This window comes from Glycine max, chromosome 3, assembly GCF_000004515.6.
Source record: "Glycine max cultivar Williams 82 chromosome 3, Glycine_max_v4.0, whole genome shotgun sequence".
NCBI lineage: Eukaryota > Viridiplantae > Streptophyta > Magnoliopsida > Fabales > Fabaceae > Glycine > Glycine max.
In genome coordinates this window covers 26561560-26583199 of record NC_016090.4, presented here as the reverse complement: position 1 = coordinate 26583199, position 21640 = coordinate 26561560, and the positions used below count along the sequence as shown (strand labels likewise).

The 21640-nt window shown below is 36.9% G+C and overlaps 1 protein-coding gene across 2 annotated transcripts; it reads left to right on the top strand.

Annotated features, from left to right (window-relative positions):
• Positions 1–1803: 1803 nt before the first annotated feature.
• Positions 1804–13878, top strand: LOC100793894 (copper-transporting ATPase HMA4). 2 transcript variants are annotated; one of them, XM_041013974.1, is made up of 9 exons: positions 1940–2447; positions 3655–4203; positions 4327–4403; positions 4545–5016; positions 5760–5927; positions 6110–6364; positions 6996–7118; positions 7765–8250; positions 13261–13878. In XM_041013974.1, the coding sequence occupies exons 1-9, from the start codon at positions 2229–2231 to the stop codon at positions 13651–13653; spliced, it is 2742 nt and encodes a 913-aa protein (XP_040869908.1). In that variant the 5' UTR covers positions 1940–2228; the 3' UTR covers positions 13654–13878. The 2 variants fall into 2 exon arrangements, with proteins under 2 accessions (XP_003520989.1, XP_040869908.1); XM_003520941.5 differs by having other exon boundaries at positions 1804–2447; positions 3655–4403.
• Positions 13879–21640: the final 7762 nt, after the last annotated feature.

Here is a 21640-nt window from a genome sequence, read left to right as displayed (position 1 = left end):
CAGGCTATTTCCCTTGAACGAGGGAAGCCATCTTTTTGCTTCACTGGCCAAGGAAAAGGAGAATAGGTTAAGGCGGATGGTGTCTTCTGGAACTCCCACAATCTTCAGCGTGTTGCAGATCTCGATGTATGTGGCAAAGTGCGTGTACAGATCTTTATTCGGTAGGCCATGGAATAGATTCCATTGGATCAGCTGGATGAGGGAATGTGGGTATGTAATGTTGGCCGCTTGAACTTTTGGTCTGGCTATGCTGGTGAAGTATTGAGGAGTAGTAGAACTAGACTAATCCTCTAGTGTTACCCTCTGTGGATAGTCTTTTGCCATGATGTGTTCTTCAAAGTTGGGATGTGGATTGATCCCAATTTTCAAGCAAGAGAATTAAAAGTAGGAATACAAAAGAAAGAAATAGAAGATAAAAGACAAGAAAAGTAGACAAGTGTGAATGCAAAAGATGAGTTCAAAATTTAAATATGTTGGGACCTAGCATGCTTAACTACCCTTGATGCAATGTTAATGTGTTTCTCTATTTAATAGTATTCCAATTTCCACCCACATTTACTATGATACTCACCCGGATCCCTCACGCTGAAGAGTCTAATTTATCTATTCTCTCTCCCAAATCCCTTTGTAGAGATAAAACACTAAATTGCATGAAGTTTAGAGATGTATGCATAGGCTAAACAATACCACTCTATCCCTAGCAATGATTTGTTTAGATGTCCTTTCCCAGTTCCTTAGAAAGTAAACATTTCCCAATGCTTAATCCCTAAACAAATGCATGGATGATCATACCATAAGAATGACAATAAAGCGCAGGAAAGAAACAATAAAAATTGGCATTGCATTTAGTGGATAGTAAGAAAAGATTACATTACAAAGGCATTAGCTGCTAGGCTCCCAACAATAGGGGTTTAGCCTCTCAATGCCATAAGAGGCGTTACACCTTAGGGGTTGATGAGGATGGAAGAAGAAGAGGGATGGATAATGGAGGATGGGAGAATGGTTAAAGAAAGAGGGTTTCCTCTATTAGAGATGCTCAGACTTTATGTGTATTCAATAGAGAGCTCTAAGTCTCAATGTGTCCTTCTCCTTTGCTTCCTACTCTTTTTATAGGTCTAAGGTAGCTTAAAATTCATGCGACCTAACACTAAGCGCGCCCTTCTAGGATTAGCGGGTATGACGATGATCATGCGCTGAGTGCAGCGACATTTAGGCTTAGCGAGTATGGCAGCGATCACGCGCCTTTGAGCTTCTTCATGGGCCTTCTTCACGCTAAGCTTGGTCCGGCCGCTAAACGAGACGACGTGTTGGGCCTGTCTTGTGCGCTAAGCGAGTAGTCCCAATCTTCAATATTTTCTTCAAGGCTTTTTCTTCATGTTTTTGCTTCAATTTTTCCTCTAAAACACTTGTAATGTCCTTCTTTCTGGTCAAGAATTAAAATGATATTAAAATCTTCATTATTCCATTAAAAATAACAATAAAGTAGGAGAATTCTAATCATTTTTAGTTAAAATTGATTATCAATTAAACATAAATTTCGTAGTTATCAATGAGACTTTTTAAATTTATTTATATTAGAATTTAAAATTAATATTTATTTTAAAAAAAAAATTGGAGTCCCAAAGGGATAGGAATGGAAAAAACAATTTTTTGCGACAAAAATCAGGGACAGAAACGAGGGATAATTGGGAGATGGGGACGAGACCAAGAGGATGGAAGTGCTCCTCGTCCCACCCCGCCCCGGTTTACATCCCTAGACACAAAGAACAATTATAAAAAGGTAATTAGCTCCTTTGATAAATTATTCTTTAATATATATAACTATTTTCATTTTCTTTTGTGACCCTTAAAGATGATATCACTTTTCCTCAAAATCCCAAATAAAGATAGAGACACTCTTTCATCTAGATATGCCATTTAGCGTAACGCAATAAGGGTAGAAGCGGCAAATACTCAATTCTTGGTGGGAAAACGAAGGATCAAGTCGTTACAAGTTCAAAAGTTCAGAATAAAACAGCGAGTATTCCAACTTTCAAGCATGCATCTCAAGGCACTATTACTCATTTTGCGTCACCTCTTTTATCCTTATCTCCCCCCTCAGATTCTCGAAACCTCCGAACCCTATGTTCTCTCCCTCTCCTCTTTTTTCTTCTTCTCTTCTCTTCTCCCTGAAATCCCAATTCACGTTTAAACTTTGAATTGCGTTTGTTCGAATTTCAACCCTTTCGATGGAAGCTAACGGGATTGGTGAACTTAAGATACCTTTGTTGCAGACTCCGGAAGATGGCGCCGTTAGGACAGTTTATTTCCAACTGAGTGACATCAAGTGTGCCTCCTGCGTGAATTCCGTCGAGTCCGTCGTTAAGAACCTTGACGGCGTCAAAAGCATCGCCGTATCGCCACTTGATGGAAGAGCCGCAATCAAGTTTGACCCTAAGTTCGTTACAGTAAGTCGGTCAGACTTAGGTCTTTTCTGCTCTATTTTATTTATACTTTTTTTTTTCTAAAGTTTAATTTCCATACAACAAATTAGAAATCATACTATACTTTTAAATAGTTTTATTCTATTTTTGAGGCTATGTTTGTTTTACTGTTTCATTCCGTGTGCACACATTCCAAGGCACTCTTCTGTGAGAAGAAACGAATTATTACTTCTCCTTTAACGTCCATTGTTACTTCACCTTAAACGTTCGTTTGGGGTGTTAAATGGAAAGCAAACACGCGCTAAATAATTATTATTTATTCTATACTTACTAACAACAAAGAAAATATACTCATTTGGTGTCCACATTCCATTGAACTAAACAATTTTACCTTTAAATTACTTCTTTTAAGTTTTTTTTTTAAAATAACTTACAATAACTTCCCACTACTTCTATATTATTAATTTTTTTTATTCCGTCACTTTTTTTTTTATTAATTGTATTTAACTTCTGATTATTTTTTCTTTTATTATATTTTAAAAATTTAGAGAGGCACGGACTTTCCCTAGTTATAAATGATGATTTTGGACCATGTGATAATTTTTGCATGGCATAGATTATTTTTTCTCTTATTGTTATTCTGTTTTAGAAACAGAGTTGACATGCAAATTGGTTTTGGAATCTTAGTGCATGTTTTGGTTAAAGTTTGCAAACATAAGTTTACTGTGTTGTAAAACTCAAATTTGATAAGAAAAAAACTGAATTTACTTCAATATGGTTTTTGTTTGGATATTCTTTGTTAAAAAATAAGTTGATAAAATGGAATTTTGTTTGGAAAATACTAATCAAAAGTACTCGTACTTGATGCTGTTCTTAAACAAATATTGGCAACGGAAAATGAATTTTCAAAAGCAACCCCATGTGTTGCTTCCAACTGAAACTTAGTTTAATGTTAAACATAGCTGGAAAAATTACTTTCAGGGGAAACCAAACGTAATAGCAAACTGAGTTTGGATGAGGCAAAAGTGTGTTGGAGGAGCCCAAACAAACAAGTATCCAAACATAGCCGCTTTCCTAAGGACAAAATTTGTATAAATTAGAACTTCCCGGGACTAAATCAATACAAGTAACCGTTTTCAAGGACAATTTTGTATATTAACTATTAAATATAAGTCTTTGGTGTACTTCAATATTTACACTGACCAAAAGTCTGGTGATATTTTTTTTGTAGGTGAAACAAATAAAAGAAAGCATAGAGGAGAGTGGGTTTCGAGTAAATGAGCTTCATGAGCAGGACATAGCAGTGTGCCGAGTGAGGATTAAAGGAATGGCATGCACAAGCTGCTCCGAATCTGTTGAGAATGCCCTTCAAATTGTTGAAGGGGTGAAAAAGGCAATTGTTGGTCTTGCTTTGGAGGAGGCAAAAGTGCACTTTGATCCCAACCTCACCAATGTTGACAAGATAATTGAGGCCATAGATGATGCTGGTTTTGGGGCTGATCTTATTAGCTCTGGGAATGATGCAAACAAAGTGCATCTAAAGCTTGAAGGGGTTGATTCTGCAGAGGATGTAAATGCAGTAATGTCTTCTCTTGAGTTAGCTGTGGGGGTGAACCACGTTGAGATGGATTTGTCAGAACATAAAGTTACTGTTAGCTATGATCCAGACATTACAGGTCCAAGGTCTCTCATTTACTGTGTTCAGGAGGAAGCTAGCTGTGGCTCCAAGAAGTATCAAGCAACCTTGTACTCTCCTTCTGGTCAAAGAGAAAGGGATAAGGTGAATGAAATCCGTATGTATAGGGACCAATTTTTGTTCAGCTGCTTATTTTCTGTTCCTGTGTTTGTATTTGCCATGGTGCTTCCCATGCTTCCTCCTTATGGAAACTGGTTAAACTACAAGGTCCACAATATGCTTACTCTTGGGTTGTTTTTAAGATGTATTCTTAGCACGCCTGTGCAGTTCATAGTTGGCAAAAGGTACATTAACTATGAATAACTATTTAATCCTACTTTCTTTTCTTGTTAATGATTCTCTTTATTCACCAAAAGACAATTGTATTATATTGTTTTCAAGAAATTAGATATTCTTAGTCATTTTACTATGGCTATTACTATTAGGTTCTATGTGGGATCATATCATTCACTGAAGCGAAAATCTGCTAACATGGATGTGCTGGTTGCGCTGGGCACAAATGCTGCTTATTTTTACTCTCTCTATATTTTAATAAAAGCGCTGACTTCAGATACATTTGAAGGACAAGATTTCTTTGAGACAAGTTCCATGCTGATATCATTTATTCTATTAGGGAAGTATTTGGAAATTGTTGCTAAAGGGAAAACATCTGATGCTTTAGGAAAGCTGACTCAACTTGTTCCTGATAAAGCTTATTTAGTAGCAATTGATACTGATGGAAATATAATCACAGAGACAGAAATTGACACTCAACTTATACAAAAAAATGACATAATTAAGATTGTTCCTGGGTCCAAAATTCCTGTTGATGGTATAGTTATAAAAGGGCAAAGCTATGCTAATGAAAGTATGATCACTGGGGAGGCAAGACCTGTTGATAAAAGCCCAGGAGATAAGGTATTATTCTTATGTTATGACTCATAATTGCTAGTAGTTTTTTATGTTACTGATTACAAGAGCAGAAGCATTCCATGACAAAATCAGAAATAAAGCTGAGTGTCCATGTTGAAGGGTGAGAATTCCATGAAAGATGGCTCTGATAGCAGCTATGTATTTTATTACAGAGAAATAGGGCAATGTCCTAATTATAGAGATCAAAATTGCTCACAGAAAAAGAAAATAAAAGAACAGAACAAATCCTTGCGGTTTTGCAAACCTCCTTGCTCAAACGTCCCAAAAATCACTCAATTACTAGCTTTATCTTTACCATGTCTTCACCTCTCGCCCCCTTATTTTTTTCTTCTAAATCTTCCTCTTCCTTCCCACTTTACTTGCCATGTAGCCAAGGTTGTTGCAACCCTGAATCCCTTTTCTGCCTGATACTCATAATTCTCATGTGGTCTATCATGGGAATTCCTAACAATAGGTGAACGTGCAACAAAAAAGATGGGAGTGGATGCACTCCATGGCGTGTTTAGTGATGATTAAATTAAGATTAACATATAGAGAGAGTATACACAAAGACATGTGCAATAGATTCAGGAGGTTGATATATTTTCTTTCTTATTTTATTTTCTATGGAAGGGGGATGTCATGCAGTGAAATGTATAACCTTTGATTCCAAGTTCTAATGGTTCAAATTAGTGTAAAGGTAGCATGATAGAGTGGTAAGAACATTTTTAATTTCATGTGCTGGACAGGTTATCAGTGGAACCATTAATGAGAATGGCTGCATACTGGTTAAGGCCACACATGTTGGATCTGACACTGCACTTTCTCAAATAGTTCAGCTCGTTCAAGCTGCTCAGCTGGCCAAAGCACCAGTTCAAAAACTTGCCGACCATATTTCAAGGGTTTTTGTTCCAATAGTGAGTGTTGTTCCTCAACTATACGTTTCTAGTTTTTTTTCCTTAAAAAAGGTTTCATCTATGTGTAGAGATTTAATATAATATACATCTCTTTAGGGAGACTGAACTTATATATACTGTTATCAGTATTGCAACAATATTTTATCAATGAGAAGATGCTTATTTTGTGGTTGCATCCTTAGGTGGTTGTTGTAGCACTAATTACTTGGCTTGGATGGTTCATTCCCGGGGAAGCTGGTATTTACCCTAAACATTGGATACCAAAAGCAATGGATGCATTTGAGCTTGCTTTGCAGTTTGCTATTTCTGTTCTGGTTGTTGCTTGCCCATGTGCTCTGGGTCTTGCAACACCAACTGCAGTCATGGTTGCTTCTGGCATGGGTGCTTCTCAAGGTGTTCTCATCAAGGGTGGAGATGCACTGGAAAAGGCACACAAGGTGATGCTATTTCTTTTTGCTGTTACTCCAAATCTCGAATTGTAGTATGTAAACTTTGCTTGCATTTGGAGAGCACTAATAAAAATTTGTAAAAGTAATATTTTGAACACCATGTGAACCTTTCCCCATTTTTTGTTTATCAGAATTAAGTTGTTTGAAAAATGATAACTAGATGTCGAAAAGTAATCAGCCATCGAAGTTTCCTGTTATTTGCGACTCATGACAAAATCTTTAGACTGCAAGTTGTTATATTACTTAGCATAGGGCCTTCTTTTTAGAAAGTAGTCAAGGTTGCCTAAGTGTCTGAAATGGAAACCAGACATAGTATTAGCATGAGATGATATAATAATACCTGATAGCATTGTTCTGTATGATTTCCCCCCTTGTTTCAGCATTCATAAGTTGGTTTGTGTAAAATATGTACAATTAACCTTTAATGGACTGTGCTGTTCTACCCATTTTTTCTTGTTTGAATCCCTCTACTGTCATAAATAGATTGCATATTTGATATTTGATGAGGCATGTCTAAAGTATTTTGTCAATGTTTATATTCTTTTCTAGATGGAAACAAATTCCTTATAATTTTATTGTATTTCTTTTGTTGAAATCTCATTCATTGCTTCCAATGCAGGTAAAAATTGTTGTGTTTGATAAGACTGGGACACTAACAGTTGGGAAGCCAGAGGTAGTTAGTGCAGTGCTGTTTTCTGAATTTTCTATGGAGGAATTATGTGACATGACAATTGCTGTGGAGGTATTTTTTTTTTATATTGAACAATACTTTACTTGAGGGCGAGCCCTGGTGCAGTGGTAAAGTTGTGCCTTGGTGACTTGTTGGTCATGGGTTCGAATCCGGAAACAGCCTCTTTGCATATGCAAGGATAAGGCTGCGTACAACATCCCTCCCCCATACCTTCGCATAGCGAAGAGCCTCTGGGTAATGGGGTACGAAGTTTTTTTTTTTTATTGAACAATACTTTACTTATTTGGATATCTGAATATTTGATGTAACTTTATTCTTATTAACAATTTTGGATCCTATGATGAAAAGACATTATTATAAAAGCGAAACTGAATCTAGTTTTGATAAAAAAAAAAGTTTGGTTGTCTTGTAATGGAAAAAATGTTGGCTTAGGTTGATTTCAAGTGGTTTATATTAAAATAGATTCCAAATAAATTTGAAAGACACAAGACAATAGCTTTGTCTTCATTTAATAGATTTGGGGGTTAAGAATTCTAGTTAGTATGTGCTCCCTGTATTTTGGTATTTGAATTCACAGTTTGTTCAATGAGATGAAAAACAAAATGGAGAAAAAAATCTAAATGGCACTTTCTAATCCAGATATATCTAATTTTATTTTTCTACAATGTTTAAGCTAATTATTTATACGAATTTTTAGGCAAGTAGTGAGCACCCAATAGCAAAAGCTGTTGCGGCACATGCAAAGAGGCTGCGCCAGAAATTTGGTTCTTGCACTGAGGAAGTCCCAGATGTGGATGATTTTGAAGTACACATGGGAGCTGGGGTTAGTGGAAAGGTTGGTGATAGAACAGTTGTGGTAGGAAACAGGAGACTCATGCATGCTTGTAATGTTCCAATATGTTCTAAGGTTGAGAAGTACATCTCTGAAAATGAAATTCTGGCTAGAACTTGCATTTTAGTTTCAATTGATGGAAAGATTGCTGGTGCATTCTCTGTAACTGATCCTGTAAAACCAGAGGCTAAACGTGTCATTTCTTTTCTCCATTCTATGGGCATCTCAAGCATCATAGTGACTGGTGATAACTGTGCTACCGCCACTGCTATTGCAAATGAAGTAGGTATTGATGAGGTCTTCGCTGAGATAGATCCTGTGGGCAAAGCTGATAAGGTGAAAGACTTGCAGGTAAGGCTTGTAAGCTATTAAGCTGTTAGAAACTCAAGCTAAAAGAAAGTCTCTCTATAGGATCTAGTAAACTAATATAGTTGATATGAGAAAGGCTAACAATACACTATCTAACACACCCTTTTGAATACGCTTTTTACTGTTGGCTAAAATTTATCAGAAATCACAATTTTGTCGGTCTCACTTCTTATTTAATTAGCTCCACTTGTTATTTTGTTGTTCCTAATAAATTTTAACCAATTGTAGAGTGTTAGGAACCAAGAATTGAAATGAGAAAGAAAAGGAAGAATTTTATTGACTACTAAGAATAGAAAATAGGAGAGAAAACTCTCGTTCAAGGGTTTCCCCTTCACAAAGGATTTCTCCTTTCACAAAGAGCTAATGCTCAATTTACAATGACAACAAATCTCCCTCTCTCCTATCCTTCTTCCCCTATTTATATCTAACAAACTCCTCTAACTAACTAACAAACTAATTAGCTAACTCATTAATAGTCTAACTATCTTAACTAACCCACCATTTTCCTTATATCCTAACAATACACCCCTCCTAAAAATCAACCTTGTCCTCAAGGTTGGAATTTGAAAACTGGAAATGCACACTGAAATCTCCTCAAGTTTTCTCCGATTGCTGGAAGACATTTGCACTTCTTGTAACTTAACTGGGAATAACCTGCTGTCCCTGCATGCGGGGTTGAGTTCGGTGGCTCTGGTGGAGATCGGGATGGAAGAAAATTCTGATTAAACTGGACCTCCATGTGTGATGCTTCAATCTCTTTCCACCTCTGCTCTTTTAACATGTCATTGGGCACACAGACATCCAACTTTAGTAGTATAAATCCTTCCACCTAGTTTGAATTCCAAGTTTTGGCTCCTCTTTGATGAATCCCCTTTCTATAGCCCATTTGGACATGGCTCACTATGTAAAAAATTATACCTCCTTTGCAGAATTCCAAAACTCCCCCCTTTCTCTTTCTCATCCTTAAGAATTGAATCATTTACACTAACAGGGTATTCCTCTTTGGTGTCCCTCCATGGGGGATCAACTATGAACCCACTGGCCACTTCATGCAAACTCAGGTCCGGCGGCTTTGGTGGTGGTGGGGATGAGGGTGGACTCCTTGGCTCCATTGTCGAGTTGTCATCCATAGTTGCAACAAAATTTAATGCTAGAGGCTCACCCAACAAGTTGACATTCCAAGATTCCAGTACCATTGATGTTCCAACCACCTTCATGAGTGATTTTTGTTTTCATCATAACAATTTCTTTTATGAAAATTTGAATCTTGAAAACAATGTGGCTTAGTTGCATCAGCAGCTTCGACTTCCTTCTTGATCAAATCTGTTATTGGGTTATAAAAAAAATTGTCTTCGCAGCCCACATCCGTTACTCTATTCTCCTTGTGCTTCTCCCTTTTTATTGATGAATCAACTTCTTCCTCCATAACCTTTTCAATCATTGTTTCTCTTGCTAATTTTGCTTCATCATTTTTGGTTTCTTCTCCACCCCAAAGGGTGTGGTTCTACATTGTTGAACCTTCTTTACGTTTGTTTTCTGATTTCAAGAACTGCAATGGGTCACTGTCACACTCAAAACTACTATCCTTTAAATCAGTTCCCCCTTTTATGTTTCTATCAAAGTTGGGTAGTTTCATCTTTCTTGTCCAAGAACTAGCCTTTGCTTCACGGCATTCTGACCCACTTTCCTCCATGCTATTTTTGTCTTGTTGAGAGGCATGGGAATCAACTTCTTCATTCAATATCTTGCACAACATGTTTTTCAACTCTGAAATGTTGGTCCTCTCTTTGAAGAACTCCATGGAAATCTTCTTTTTTTATGTGGGTTTCTGTCAATTTGTTTTTCTTGCTTAAAGATACTCAATCTTTCAAAGACGTGGTTACCATAGCAATCTCCAAATCTTTTGATCAAAGCTGTGGAAAATGACTCTCAATCTGAATCTGAGTTCTTTTGACTCCAAATGTAGAACCAATGTGTCGTAACACCCTCCATGCTCATGAATGCATATTGTAGCTTATGGAATGAAGGAATTTCTTGTACCTCATAATTTTTCAGCCATAGCAATCCAACCAATTGGGTATGTGATAGCAAGAAGGAGGCTAATAGCAAGAAGGAGGTGCATACAGTAAACAGGCCCAAAAGGAACAGCATACCTAAAGGATTTCGTGTGATGTGCTGAGCTGGTCATTTCCTTAGCTTTGTCTGCCATTAGTGCCTTAGATTCCTTTCTGTTAGGATTATGCTAGCAGAAGATGACAAATTCTGTTATTCTTCATACCACTATATATATGATGAATGTAATAAGGCAAGACATGAATGAAATTACCTTTTCTCTCAATTGTTTCCCTCTTTCCTTGAATTCTTCGGAGGATTCTAGCCCTCGAAGCCTAGAGTTGCTATCAATTTGGTGCTCTCGTTGAGAGAACATGGCGGACTCCCCTAGATCCAAGGTCTCCTCCGACCGACTGGAGGATGTCATTGCGAAGCTCACCTCCCATCAGCTTTCCTTGAGCGAAACTGTGCACACCATGACTCTTAAGATTGATGAGTTGATCCATAAGATGCCCCCCCCCCCCAGCCTCCTTTGGCTTCACCCACGTTGTCCACGGCAACACCATCCCCACCTACCTCCGCTCCCCATCTAATGAAACTGGATGTGCCCCGTTTTGACGGAACAGACCCCCTTGGTTGGATCTTCAAGATCAACCAATTCATCGAGTATCACGCGACTCCTGAACACGAATGCCTCACCATAGCATCGTTTTACATGGAGGGTCGCACATTGGCTTGTTTCCAGTGGATGGCCGGTAAGGGTCAATTCACCTCCTAGCCAAACTTCCTTCAGGCTCTGCAGACGTGCTTCGCACCGTCCCAATACGAAGATCCCACTGGTGCACTGTTCAAACACACTCAACGCACAACGATAAACAATTACCTCTCTGAGTTTGAAGACCTGGCGAACCGCATCGTCGGATTGCCTCCCACTTTCCTCTTAAGTTGCTTCATCTCCGATTTGACGCCGGAGATCCGGCATGAAGTACATGCTCACCAGCCTCTCACTCTAACCTAAGTAGCAGGGTTGGCTCGACTTCAGGAGGAGAAGCTCCTTGATAGTCCCGCCCAGGCACACAATCATTCATCCCTCTCTGCGCCGCTACCGCCAGTACGACCCCTCCTCTCACCGCAACCACCACTATTGATAGCTCCCCCGAAACCTTCCCTGTCTGTGGCCTTGCCCCTTAAGTGCCTGTCGCAAAAAGAGCTCGCCTCCCGCTGGGAACGCGGCTTATGCTTTAACTGCGATGAGAAGTTTCATCGCGGGCACCACCCTGTATGAAATCATTTTTGGCTGGAAACCATTCAGTTTTCTGGAATACATTGCCGGCACCTCTAATATTGCCGCCATTGATGATTTACTCACTAATCGCAAAGCCATTTTTGCAGAATATCAGAAGAAATTACTTAAGGCTCAAGAGAAGATGAAACTGGTGGCTGATACCAAATAGCGGGACGTCATGTTTAATACAGGGGATTGGGTCATGGTTAAACTCCGGCCTTACCGGCAGACCTCGGCCACAAGGATACACGGTGGTTACTCCAAACTAGCCAGGAGGTTTTATGGGCTCTTCAAGATCTTGGAGCGAAAGAGAAGATGAAACAGGTGGCTGATACCAAATAGCGGGACGTCACATTTAATACAGGGGACTGGGTCATGGTTAAACTCCAGCCTTACCGGCAGACCTCGGCCACAAGGATACACGGTGGTTACTCCAAACTAGCCAGGAGGTTTTATGGGCTCTTCAAGATCTTGGAGCGAATTGAGCCAGTGGCTTACTGCCTTAAGTTACCCGAAGCAACACGCATCCACCCTGTTTTTCACTGCTCATTGCTCAAACCGTTCCATGGGGCCTCGGTGATGACCCTCAACTTCCACTACCTTCTAATTCAGTTGACAATCACCCCATTATCAAACCTTTAGCCATTTTAAATACTTGTCAATCTGCGTAGAACTCCATCTGGCAGGTTTTGGTCCAATGGGAAGGATTGTATCCTGAAGACACGTCCTGGGAAGACTGGGAGCAGCTTCGATCAAGCTCACCTTGAGGACAAGGTTATTTTGCAAGCGGATAGGGACGATAGCAAGAAGGAGGCTGATAGCAAGAAGGAGGTGCATACAGTAAACAGGCCCAAAAGGAACAGCATACCTGAAGGATTTCGTGTGATGCGCTGAGCTGGCCATTTCCTTAGCTTTGTCTGCCATTAGTGCCTTAGATTCCTTTCTGTTAGGATTATGCTAGCAGAAGATGACAAATTCTGTTATTCTTGATACCACTATATATATGATGAATGTAATAAGGCAAGACATGAATGAAATTACCTTTTCTCTCAATTGTTTCCCTCTTCCCTTGAATTCTTCGAAGGATTCTGGCCCTCGAAGCCCAAAGTTGCTATCAGTATGTCCCCATGAATGCTAACAGCTCCACCTTCTTAGCCCAAATTTGTGCTTCCTCCATCTCTAAAGCTGGTTCTCCTCGAAGATCCGGCAGGTCGAACCAATTTAGGAACCAAGAATTGAATTGAAAAAGAAAAGAAAGGATTTTATTGACTAGTAAGAAAAGAATAGAAAATAGGAGAGAAAACTCTTCTCCAAGGATGACTTCACAAAGAATGTCTCCTTTCACAAAGAGCTAATACTCAATTTACAATGACAACAAATCTCCCTCTCCCGTATCCTTCTTCTCCTATTTATATCTAATAAATCCCTCTAACTAACTAACAAACTAGCTAACTAACTCATTAATAGTCTAACTATCTTAACTAACTCACCATTCTCCTTATATACTAACATAGAGTGTTAGATACTAGAGAGTGTGTTGCTAGCACTCCTCTCGTTGATACATTTTGGTTATAACATGATGTCCGAAGGCTTAACATCAGAGTTCATATGAAACAATAATAATTTCTGATTTTTGAAATTGAAACTGGATGCAGATGAAAGGAATGACTGTGGCAATGGTAGGTGATGGAATAAATGACTCGCCAGCCTTGGTTGCTGCTGATGTTGGCATGGCAATTGGTGCTGGAACTGACATAGCTATAGAAGCTGCTGATATAGTTCTGGTCAAAAGCAGTCTGGAAGATGTGATCACAGCCATAGACTTATCAAGAAAGACCATGTCGCGCATCCGGCTGAACTACATCTGGGCTCTTGGTTACAACATTCTAGGCATGCCAATTGCCGCTGGAGTCTTGTACCCCTTTGCTGGAATCAGATTGCCCCCATGGCTTGCTGGTGCTTGCATGGCTGCTTCCTCTCTTAGTGTGGTTTCCTCATCTCTTTTGCTGCAGTTCTATAAAAAACCTCTGCATATAGAATCCTCTTGATGGCCTATTTATGCCTTCTAGTTTGATTAAAAGTCCACATCATGTTGGCCACAAGACTCAGGTCAGGTGTAACATTTTTCGGTTACCCGATTGATATAATAATTCTTTTACTGCTACTATTTGGTCAAAAAATAGGTTGGCCTAAAGTGCAATGTTTCATGGAAACAATTGATTCTCCATCTTGCCCACATTAATAACAAGTCATGTATGTACCTGCAGTTTAAATCTTGAGGTTGTTGGAACAAGATATTGGAAATGAATCAGGAGACTAATTAATTGGTTCCATTGTTTGGATTGTGAAATTGTCAACGAAATGAAATGGGATTTTATTTTAATGTGTAAAAAGTTTAGGTAAGTGGATTTTGAGCCTCACCGGCACCAGGGTCAAGGCAGGCAAGCCTCGAAGGCTCAATTTGATTGATATTTTGAAGTATTTATTAGAAATCAGTTATACTAAAATATTTTTACTCTTTTAATTTTTGTAAATTTGTTATTAAATATTTTAAGGCAATAGTATTTATTAGGGTGTAAAAATTGAAATGAAAGTTTTAATATTTCATTAATAACTGAAAAAGTCAATCAGTATATATGTATATATATATATATATATATATATATATATATATATATATATATATATATATATATATATATATATATAATTGAATGTAAAAATGTCAAACAATTTAAAATACAGGGAGCAAGATTTAGCCTATAATATAATTGATTTTGCATTCTTCCTTTCGTAGCCTGTTACATGATTTTATTACTTAAGTGAGGCTTGGAATTTGTTCTTCCTCCTTTCAATCCCAACACTTCCTCTGGTATCCCTATACAAACTACAGAGCATACAACCCGAGAAATATCCGAAGATCTGGTGAACAGAAAACTATTGTTATATGTCTGATGTCAAATTGTATTGTTTGTTGTTTTCATTTATTCTTATTCACGAACTTTTCCAAACGATACTAATGGTAGGAGCTACTATGAAGTTGGCACATTAATTACACTGTTAACAAAAGTTACTATGTATTTATGCATTAGTCTTGGAACATTTACCATGCATAATTGTTTATGAGTTGTTTATTATAATTTTGTGGACCTTATAATTTTATATAGATTTAAGTATTTTAAATAAAAATTTACTCTAATGCTAAGATTATTAAAATTAGTGCTTAAATTAATTTGTGGGTCCTATGATGCTTGAAAATATGTTGTTTATAGTATAATGTTATTAAACAATGGTTGCTTATATAAGCAAAGGTGCCTACATAAGCAACTCTGTCATATACTCTAGTGGTAAAAAAAAAACTGAAGCAGTGTTTAAAATTAAACAACTCATGTAAACATTCCATTGGACATGCTCTTATCACGAAATAGTTTGTGGTTTGCATTGAAGTGGTCTTTAATTTATTTTAATATTTTATTTATAGTATATTACTCTTTTCATCCCTGTTACTTTGGTGTAACTTGAAAATAAATAACATCAGTATAATTTATGTATTATCTAATCATGTAATGTTGCATGACTTATATTGTCATATAAGATAATTCAGTTTAATTTTTGTTTTTGAAATTGAAATCCAAGGATTTTTTGCCAAATCTGATTTTTTTAATTTAATGTTTTATTTAAAGACATTTTTATCCCTAATTAATTCTTATTCTTTCTTATTGTAAACCTAGTTTACATTCCCTGCATATAATCTTTCTCATTGTTGTCAAAAACATTAGAGACAGAGTTCTTGTCTCCGCATTCCTTATGCAAAAGCTAAGTATTATTAATATTTTTTCCTTTAAATTGATTTCGTAATTATCTTTTATCCAACGAACAAGTATATTTTTATCCAAGATAAAACAAGAATATCTAATAAAATTTTGAAATATATACTTTTATCTTTATCTTGAATTTCTTTATAGTAAACAAGTCAAAGAGAAAAATATTTATAATTTTCCCTATGAAATACATAATATTTTCACGTGTCATACTCAGGTTTGATTTAGTCATGAAATATTCTACTTAGTGATGATGGATACACCAAATTATGTCATTGTGAGAAAATAAAGCAAACAATGATGAAGGTGTTTCCATTTTATTTTGACATTTATATTTGGAATAATTAGACAATATTTATTTTGTTGTTGGCTTTTCATAAAACAAAGAAAGAAAGAAATAGAAAACCAAAAGCAAGAAAGTGCCTTTGTAAAATCTTGATTTTGTATGGTCATATATACTTGTTGTCATGAGGATGCATAATACAACTGATGCAATCCTCCCTAGGAGGGGACCAGTCACTAGAGCCATGAGCAAGAGGTTCCAAGAGGATTGGGCTAGAGTTGCTGAAGAAGGCCCAAGGGTTCTCATGAACCTCAGGGTAGATTTTTGAGTCCATGGGTCAAGGTTGGGTCCAATTATTTTTGTACATATTAGATTAAGATGTCATTATATTTGGTCATTGTATTTAGGGCTCCATAATATAGGTAGGGTACCTTAGAAATATAGGATTTTTCAGCCCTTGTATTTTAGGGTACCTAAACTAGTTTTTTGTATTAAAAGTAGTTTTGTAATTTCACATGCACTAAGTGAATATTTGATGTGTGTGTTGGGAAATAAATTTAATTGAATTGGTAGAAGCCCAATCCAATTAAAATTTAGAGGGGGAGGTGAGCATTTGCTTACTACACCCCATTGCCACATCATATAGTCATACTTTGTGCATGTCCTTCATGCTTTACATGACTTATGACACCTAAGCACACTTAGTGAAGAATCTTGGAATTGATCTTGGATTAGTGGACTGAACCATAACTGAAATTCGTTAATCATAATTAGTAAAATTTTGGCTAAAAAATTTGGCTCCACAAATTCAATTTCAAATCCAAGTGAAATTTGAATTGAAATTCAAATTTTCCTCCAATTTTGTGTGACACTTAGGCTATAAATAGAGGTCATGTGTGTGCATTTTTCAACTTTGATCATTTGAGAATTAAACTTCAAAGTTTAGACTTCTTTAGAGGCACTAAATTTCGTGCTCTTCTCTTTCTCTCTCTTCATTCATCTTCTTTTACCTTCAAGCTCTTATCCATGGCTTCCTATGGTGGTGAGCTTCTTCTAGACTCATCTTCTACTTGAAGTGACGTCTTCATTCATCTTTCCCCTTCTCCATTCCGTTGCAATCAGACCTCAAGAAGCAAAGGAATCCATTGATGAAGAAGATCCAAGGCCTACAAGCTCTAATGGAGTTACATCATGTGGTATCAAGAGCATCTTCATCTAGGTGATGTTCTTTTGCTTCCTCTATCTTTTTGTTCGGTGAATTCTCTTTAATTCCTTGTTCTTCATCTTATTCTCCATGTATATCCTCCATTGTCTTGTGGTTTGGTGCTGTTTAGAGTAGATTAAAAAAAATAAACTGATTAAATCTTAGATCTACACTTGTTCTTGCATTTCTATGATTCAAATTTTGTAGATCTACTCTTGAATCATGTTTTTGTGTTGATTTTAGGTTCTATCATGTTTCATTCATAATATTCTTGTGCTGAACCTTTAGATCTAAATTTTCTTCCAAAATATTGATTAGAAAAAAAAACACAAAAATCTAAGTGTAAATCACTTAATCCATGTTGCCTTAGAGTCATGTTTAGTCATAATAATTGTCACATTATGTTCTAAGTTTGCGTTGAATTTTTATTTTGTTGATTGAATTCTAGATACATTTGTTCATGTATTCTTGTCATTCTTAGCCTAAATTTTGAATTTTGAGTCTAATTCATGCATGTTATTTAGTTCATAACATGTTCTAAATCAATTCCTAGAAGTAGTCTTGTTGTTGAACTCTTTTTTGTTTTCTAAGTTTCCTACATGATGCCTATGATGAAGCTGAGTTGTGGCTGGATTTATGAATCAAAATAAGTCTTAAGCTCTCTTGAATTATGTTATTCAAGATAATTGAGCATAAGCAAACACAAATTGTAACTATCCAAGCCTTAAGCAACATAAACACCACTCTTGATTTCTAGGTTGAAATCGCTGGTGCTGGCAGCTTGAACATATGAACTTGTATAAATTACTGGGAATTGGTCACTATGTGTTTTGAGATGAAATTTTTACTTAATTTTATAGACATCCGGACCAAAATTATGAAAAAAGAACCAAGTGATTTGGATTAAAGGAAAAAATAATAAAAATCACATAAGTTGGCAGAAAAATCAGTGTCCAGGAAAAAAAAGTGAAAGGGAAGTGTGCTTGTTGTTTTGGCTCAAAATTTGTTCTATAATTGGTGTCTATTTTATACCACTCCTAGTTCTTAAATTTCAATTGAAAATTAGAGTGAAAAAAAAGTTCCAAAACTAGAGGTTTCTTGAATCTTTTTATTTTGGTTTTTTTACTCTACTCTAGAGTCATTCTAAGTTTCTCTTTGAGTCCTAGCTTGCTTTTATGTTATTTTCATTGATTTAATTGTTGATAAATCCTTGAAAATTTGTCTTGTTAAAACTCTATTGGTTTAGCTTTCATTTCATTTTTTGGGTCTTTGGTTATTGCTTGTTTCTTTGTTTCCTTGTTTGTGAGTTGCCATATAGGGAATTGCAAAGAAGGATTGGTGCCATCCCTTGAAGAATTTGAGTCAAGAAGCAAGGGGAAAACCACCTTAAGAGCTATTGGACTAAGAAGCACTCCAAATTGAGTGAATCACCAAAGAGAGAACAACCACCAAAATTGAGGACCTTGTTGTAATTTTGTAATTGACAATTTACTTACTTTCATTGCTTTCAAATTTTGTAACAAAAAGGTATTTCATTGGAAGTAAGTTGGGAGCCTCCATTAGGTCACCCTACTTCCATTTGTGTGTAATAATTTTAGGCAATTTTCCCTTAGGATAGTGAGTGTTTTGTTGGGAACCTTAAATGAGGTCATCCAAATACTCTTAGGATCTGCCTAGTTTGCATTTCTTGCACTTTAATTTCTTGCTTACTTTCATAGCCTATTTCATTTACCCTTCATTGTCAAACCGCCTAGATAGCTTGCCTTTTACCAATTAGTTTTTACCTTATCTTTCACACCTCTTTTAGTGTTTATTTTGGCTAGTTTCAACCATAGTTTCTTTTACCTTTTGTTTTCAAACCCCCAACAAGAAAGAACCATAACTTAGGAACCAACATGAGTCTTCATTCTTCATCTAGTCTTAATGGTGAGGGTTCTACTCCTAAGGACCCCTTGTATAAGATATTAGATGAGTTGAGATCCCTTAAGTTGTGGAAAGAAAAACAAGAGAGAAAAGAAAAAGGTAAAAAAAAGAGTGGAAGAAATAAGTCAAGATGAAAGAGAGAAAATAAGAGAGGAAGAAAGAAGAAAAATAATGAAAGAAATGAAAAGAGAAAAACATGCCTCCTATAGTAGTCATGACTCTTGCAAGAGTTTAAGTGAAGAACTTAGCGACTATTATAGAGGGCGCCATAGTTCACATACTAAACATCATTCCCAAAGATAATGTTGAGGCCTACTTAGATTGGGAAATGAAGGTTGAACAACTCTTTGCTTGCCATCATATTAGCGAAGAGAGAAAAGTTCCATTGGCTTTAGCTTTCAAGGGTATGCCCTCTATTGGTTGACTTCCCTTGTTAGGGAACGAAAGATTCATGGGGATCCTCCAATAGAGTATTGGAATGATCTTAAGAGTGTCCTTAGGAAAAGACACATTCCCTCCTACTATGAAAGGGAGCTTATGGACAAGCTCCAAAGGCTTAGGCAAGGGAGTATGAGTGTTGAAGAATATAGACAACAAATGGAACTACTCTTTTTAAGAGCTGGACTTAGGGAGGAGGAAAGAACAAGCATAGCTAGGTTCCTTAGTAGGCTTAATATGGAAGTGAGGGACAAGGTTAAACTCCTTCCATATAGAGACCTAGATGAGCTAGTCCAACTTTCTATAAGAGTGGAACAACAACTTAAAAGAAAGCCTTATTCAAAATCTTATGGCTCTCACTCTTATCCAAGGAAGGACCAAGCCCATGGAATTTTGGGGGCTGCACCTTCAAAACCCAAGAAGATAAGGGTAAGACCATAGAGAAATACACCCCTAAGACTAGTTCCCAAGAAAGGACTAGCAACATTAAATGCTTCAAATGTCTTGGGAGAGGTCACATTGCCTCTCAATGCCCCACAAAGAAAACCATGATCATGAGGGGTCAAGACATTTATAGTAGTCAAGAGGAGACTACTTCTTGCCCTTCTTCTAGTGGAAGTGAAGATGAAGGGGTGAAGAGTCCCATGAGGAAGTCTACCCCCATGAAGAAGGTGACCTCTTAATGGTTAGAAGGCTCCTTGGAGGTCAATCATGTGATCTATCTCGATCCCAAAAGGAGAATATCTTTCATACAAGATTCAAAATTTTAGATAAACCTTGTTCTCTCATTGTGGATAGTGGATCTTGTTACAATTGTTGTAGCACAAGATTAGTTTCCAAGTTGAACCTCACTATCATTCCCCACCCAAAATCTTATAAACTTCAATGGCTCAATGAGCAAGGGGAAATGATAGTTAACCAACAAGTAAAGGTACCTTTCTCCATTGGGACATATAAGGATGAAGTTAATTGTGATATAGTTCCCATGGAGGCAGGACATATTCTTTTAGGAAGGTCGTGGCAATTTGATAGGAAGATCATTTACAATGGCCTAACTAATGAGATTACCCTCTCCCATCTTGGCACTAAATTTGTGTTGCATCCTCAAACACCTTCACAGGTGGCCAAAGATCAACTAACTATGAAAGATAAGAGGGATGAGGAAGAAAAACTAGAAAAACAAAAGAAAAAAAGGATAGTAAGGCCTTGTCTTCAAAGGCCAAGGGGAAGGAAAAAGAGGGAAAGGATTCCTCCAAGAAGATTGTTAAGAAGGAAAATCATTTTGCAACAAAAGGTGATATTAAAAGAGCACTCCTTCTTAAACAATCTTTCTACATTCTCCTATCAAGGGAAACATCCCATAGCACTGCCTTGAGACCTTACACCTAAAGGTCTAAGAACTCTTACATGAATTTGGTAATATATTTCCCAAAGAGAGACCCCCCTAGGCTACCTCCTTTAAGGGGAATAGAACACCAAATAGATTTATTCCCAGGAGCAAGCCTTTCTAATAGGCCAGCCTATAGGACTAACCCTCAGGAGACTAAGGAGATAGAGTTTCAGGTTAAAAAGTTGTTGGAAAAGGGCTGGGTCCAAGAGAGCCTAAGCCCATGTGTTGTGCCAGTGTTGTTGGTGCCCAAAAAGGATGGTACGTGGAGAATGTGTACAGATTGCAGGGCCATCAACAACATCACTGTAAAGTATAGGCACCTCATTCCTAGACTTGATGATTTTCTTGATGAGTTGCATGGTGCCAATATCTTTTCAAAAATTGATCTTAAAAGTGGTTATCACCAAATCAGGATGAAAAAGGGTGATGATGTAGAAGCAAGCTTCATGATGAATTGAGATTGATTCAAGGAGTTTTGATGATAACAAAGATGAGGACAAAAAACTCAAAAGTCAAGAACACTTCATGATAACAAAGATGATGATCTCAAGAATTAACGAATGAGTTCAAGATTGAATCAAGAACACTTCAAGGTTCAAAAGGAAATTTGATTTCAAGAATCAAGTTTCAAGATTCAAGTTACAAGAATCAAGATCAAGATTCAAGACTAAAGATTCAAGAATCAAGAGAAGACTCAATCAAGATAAGTATTAAAAAGTTTTTTCAAAAACTGAGTAGCACATGAATTTTTCTCAAAAACCTTTTACCAAAGAGTTTTTACTCTCTAGTAATCGATTACCAGATTATTGTAATTGATTACCAGTAGCAAAATGGTTTTCAAAAAGCTTTCAACTAAATTTACAACGTTCCAATTGATTTCAAAATATTGTAATCGATTACCAAATCAGTGTAATCGATTACCAGTGATAGTTTCTGAACAAAATCAAAAGTTGTAACTCTTCCAAAGGTTTTCAAG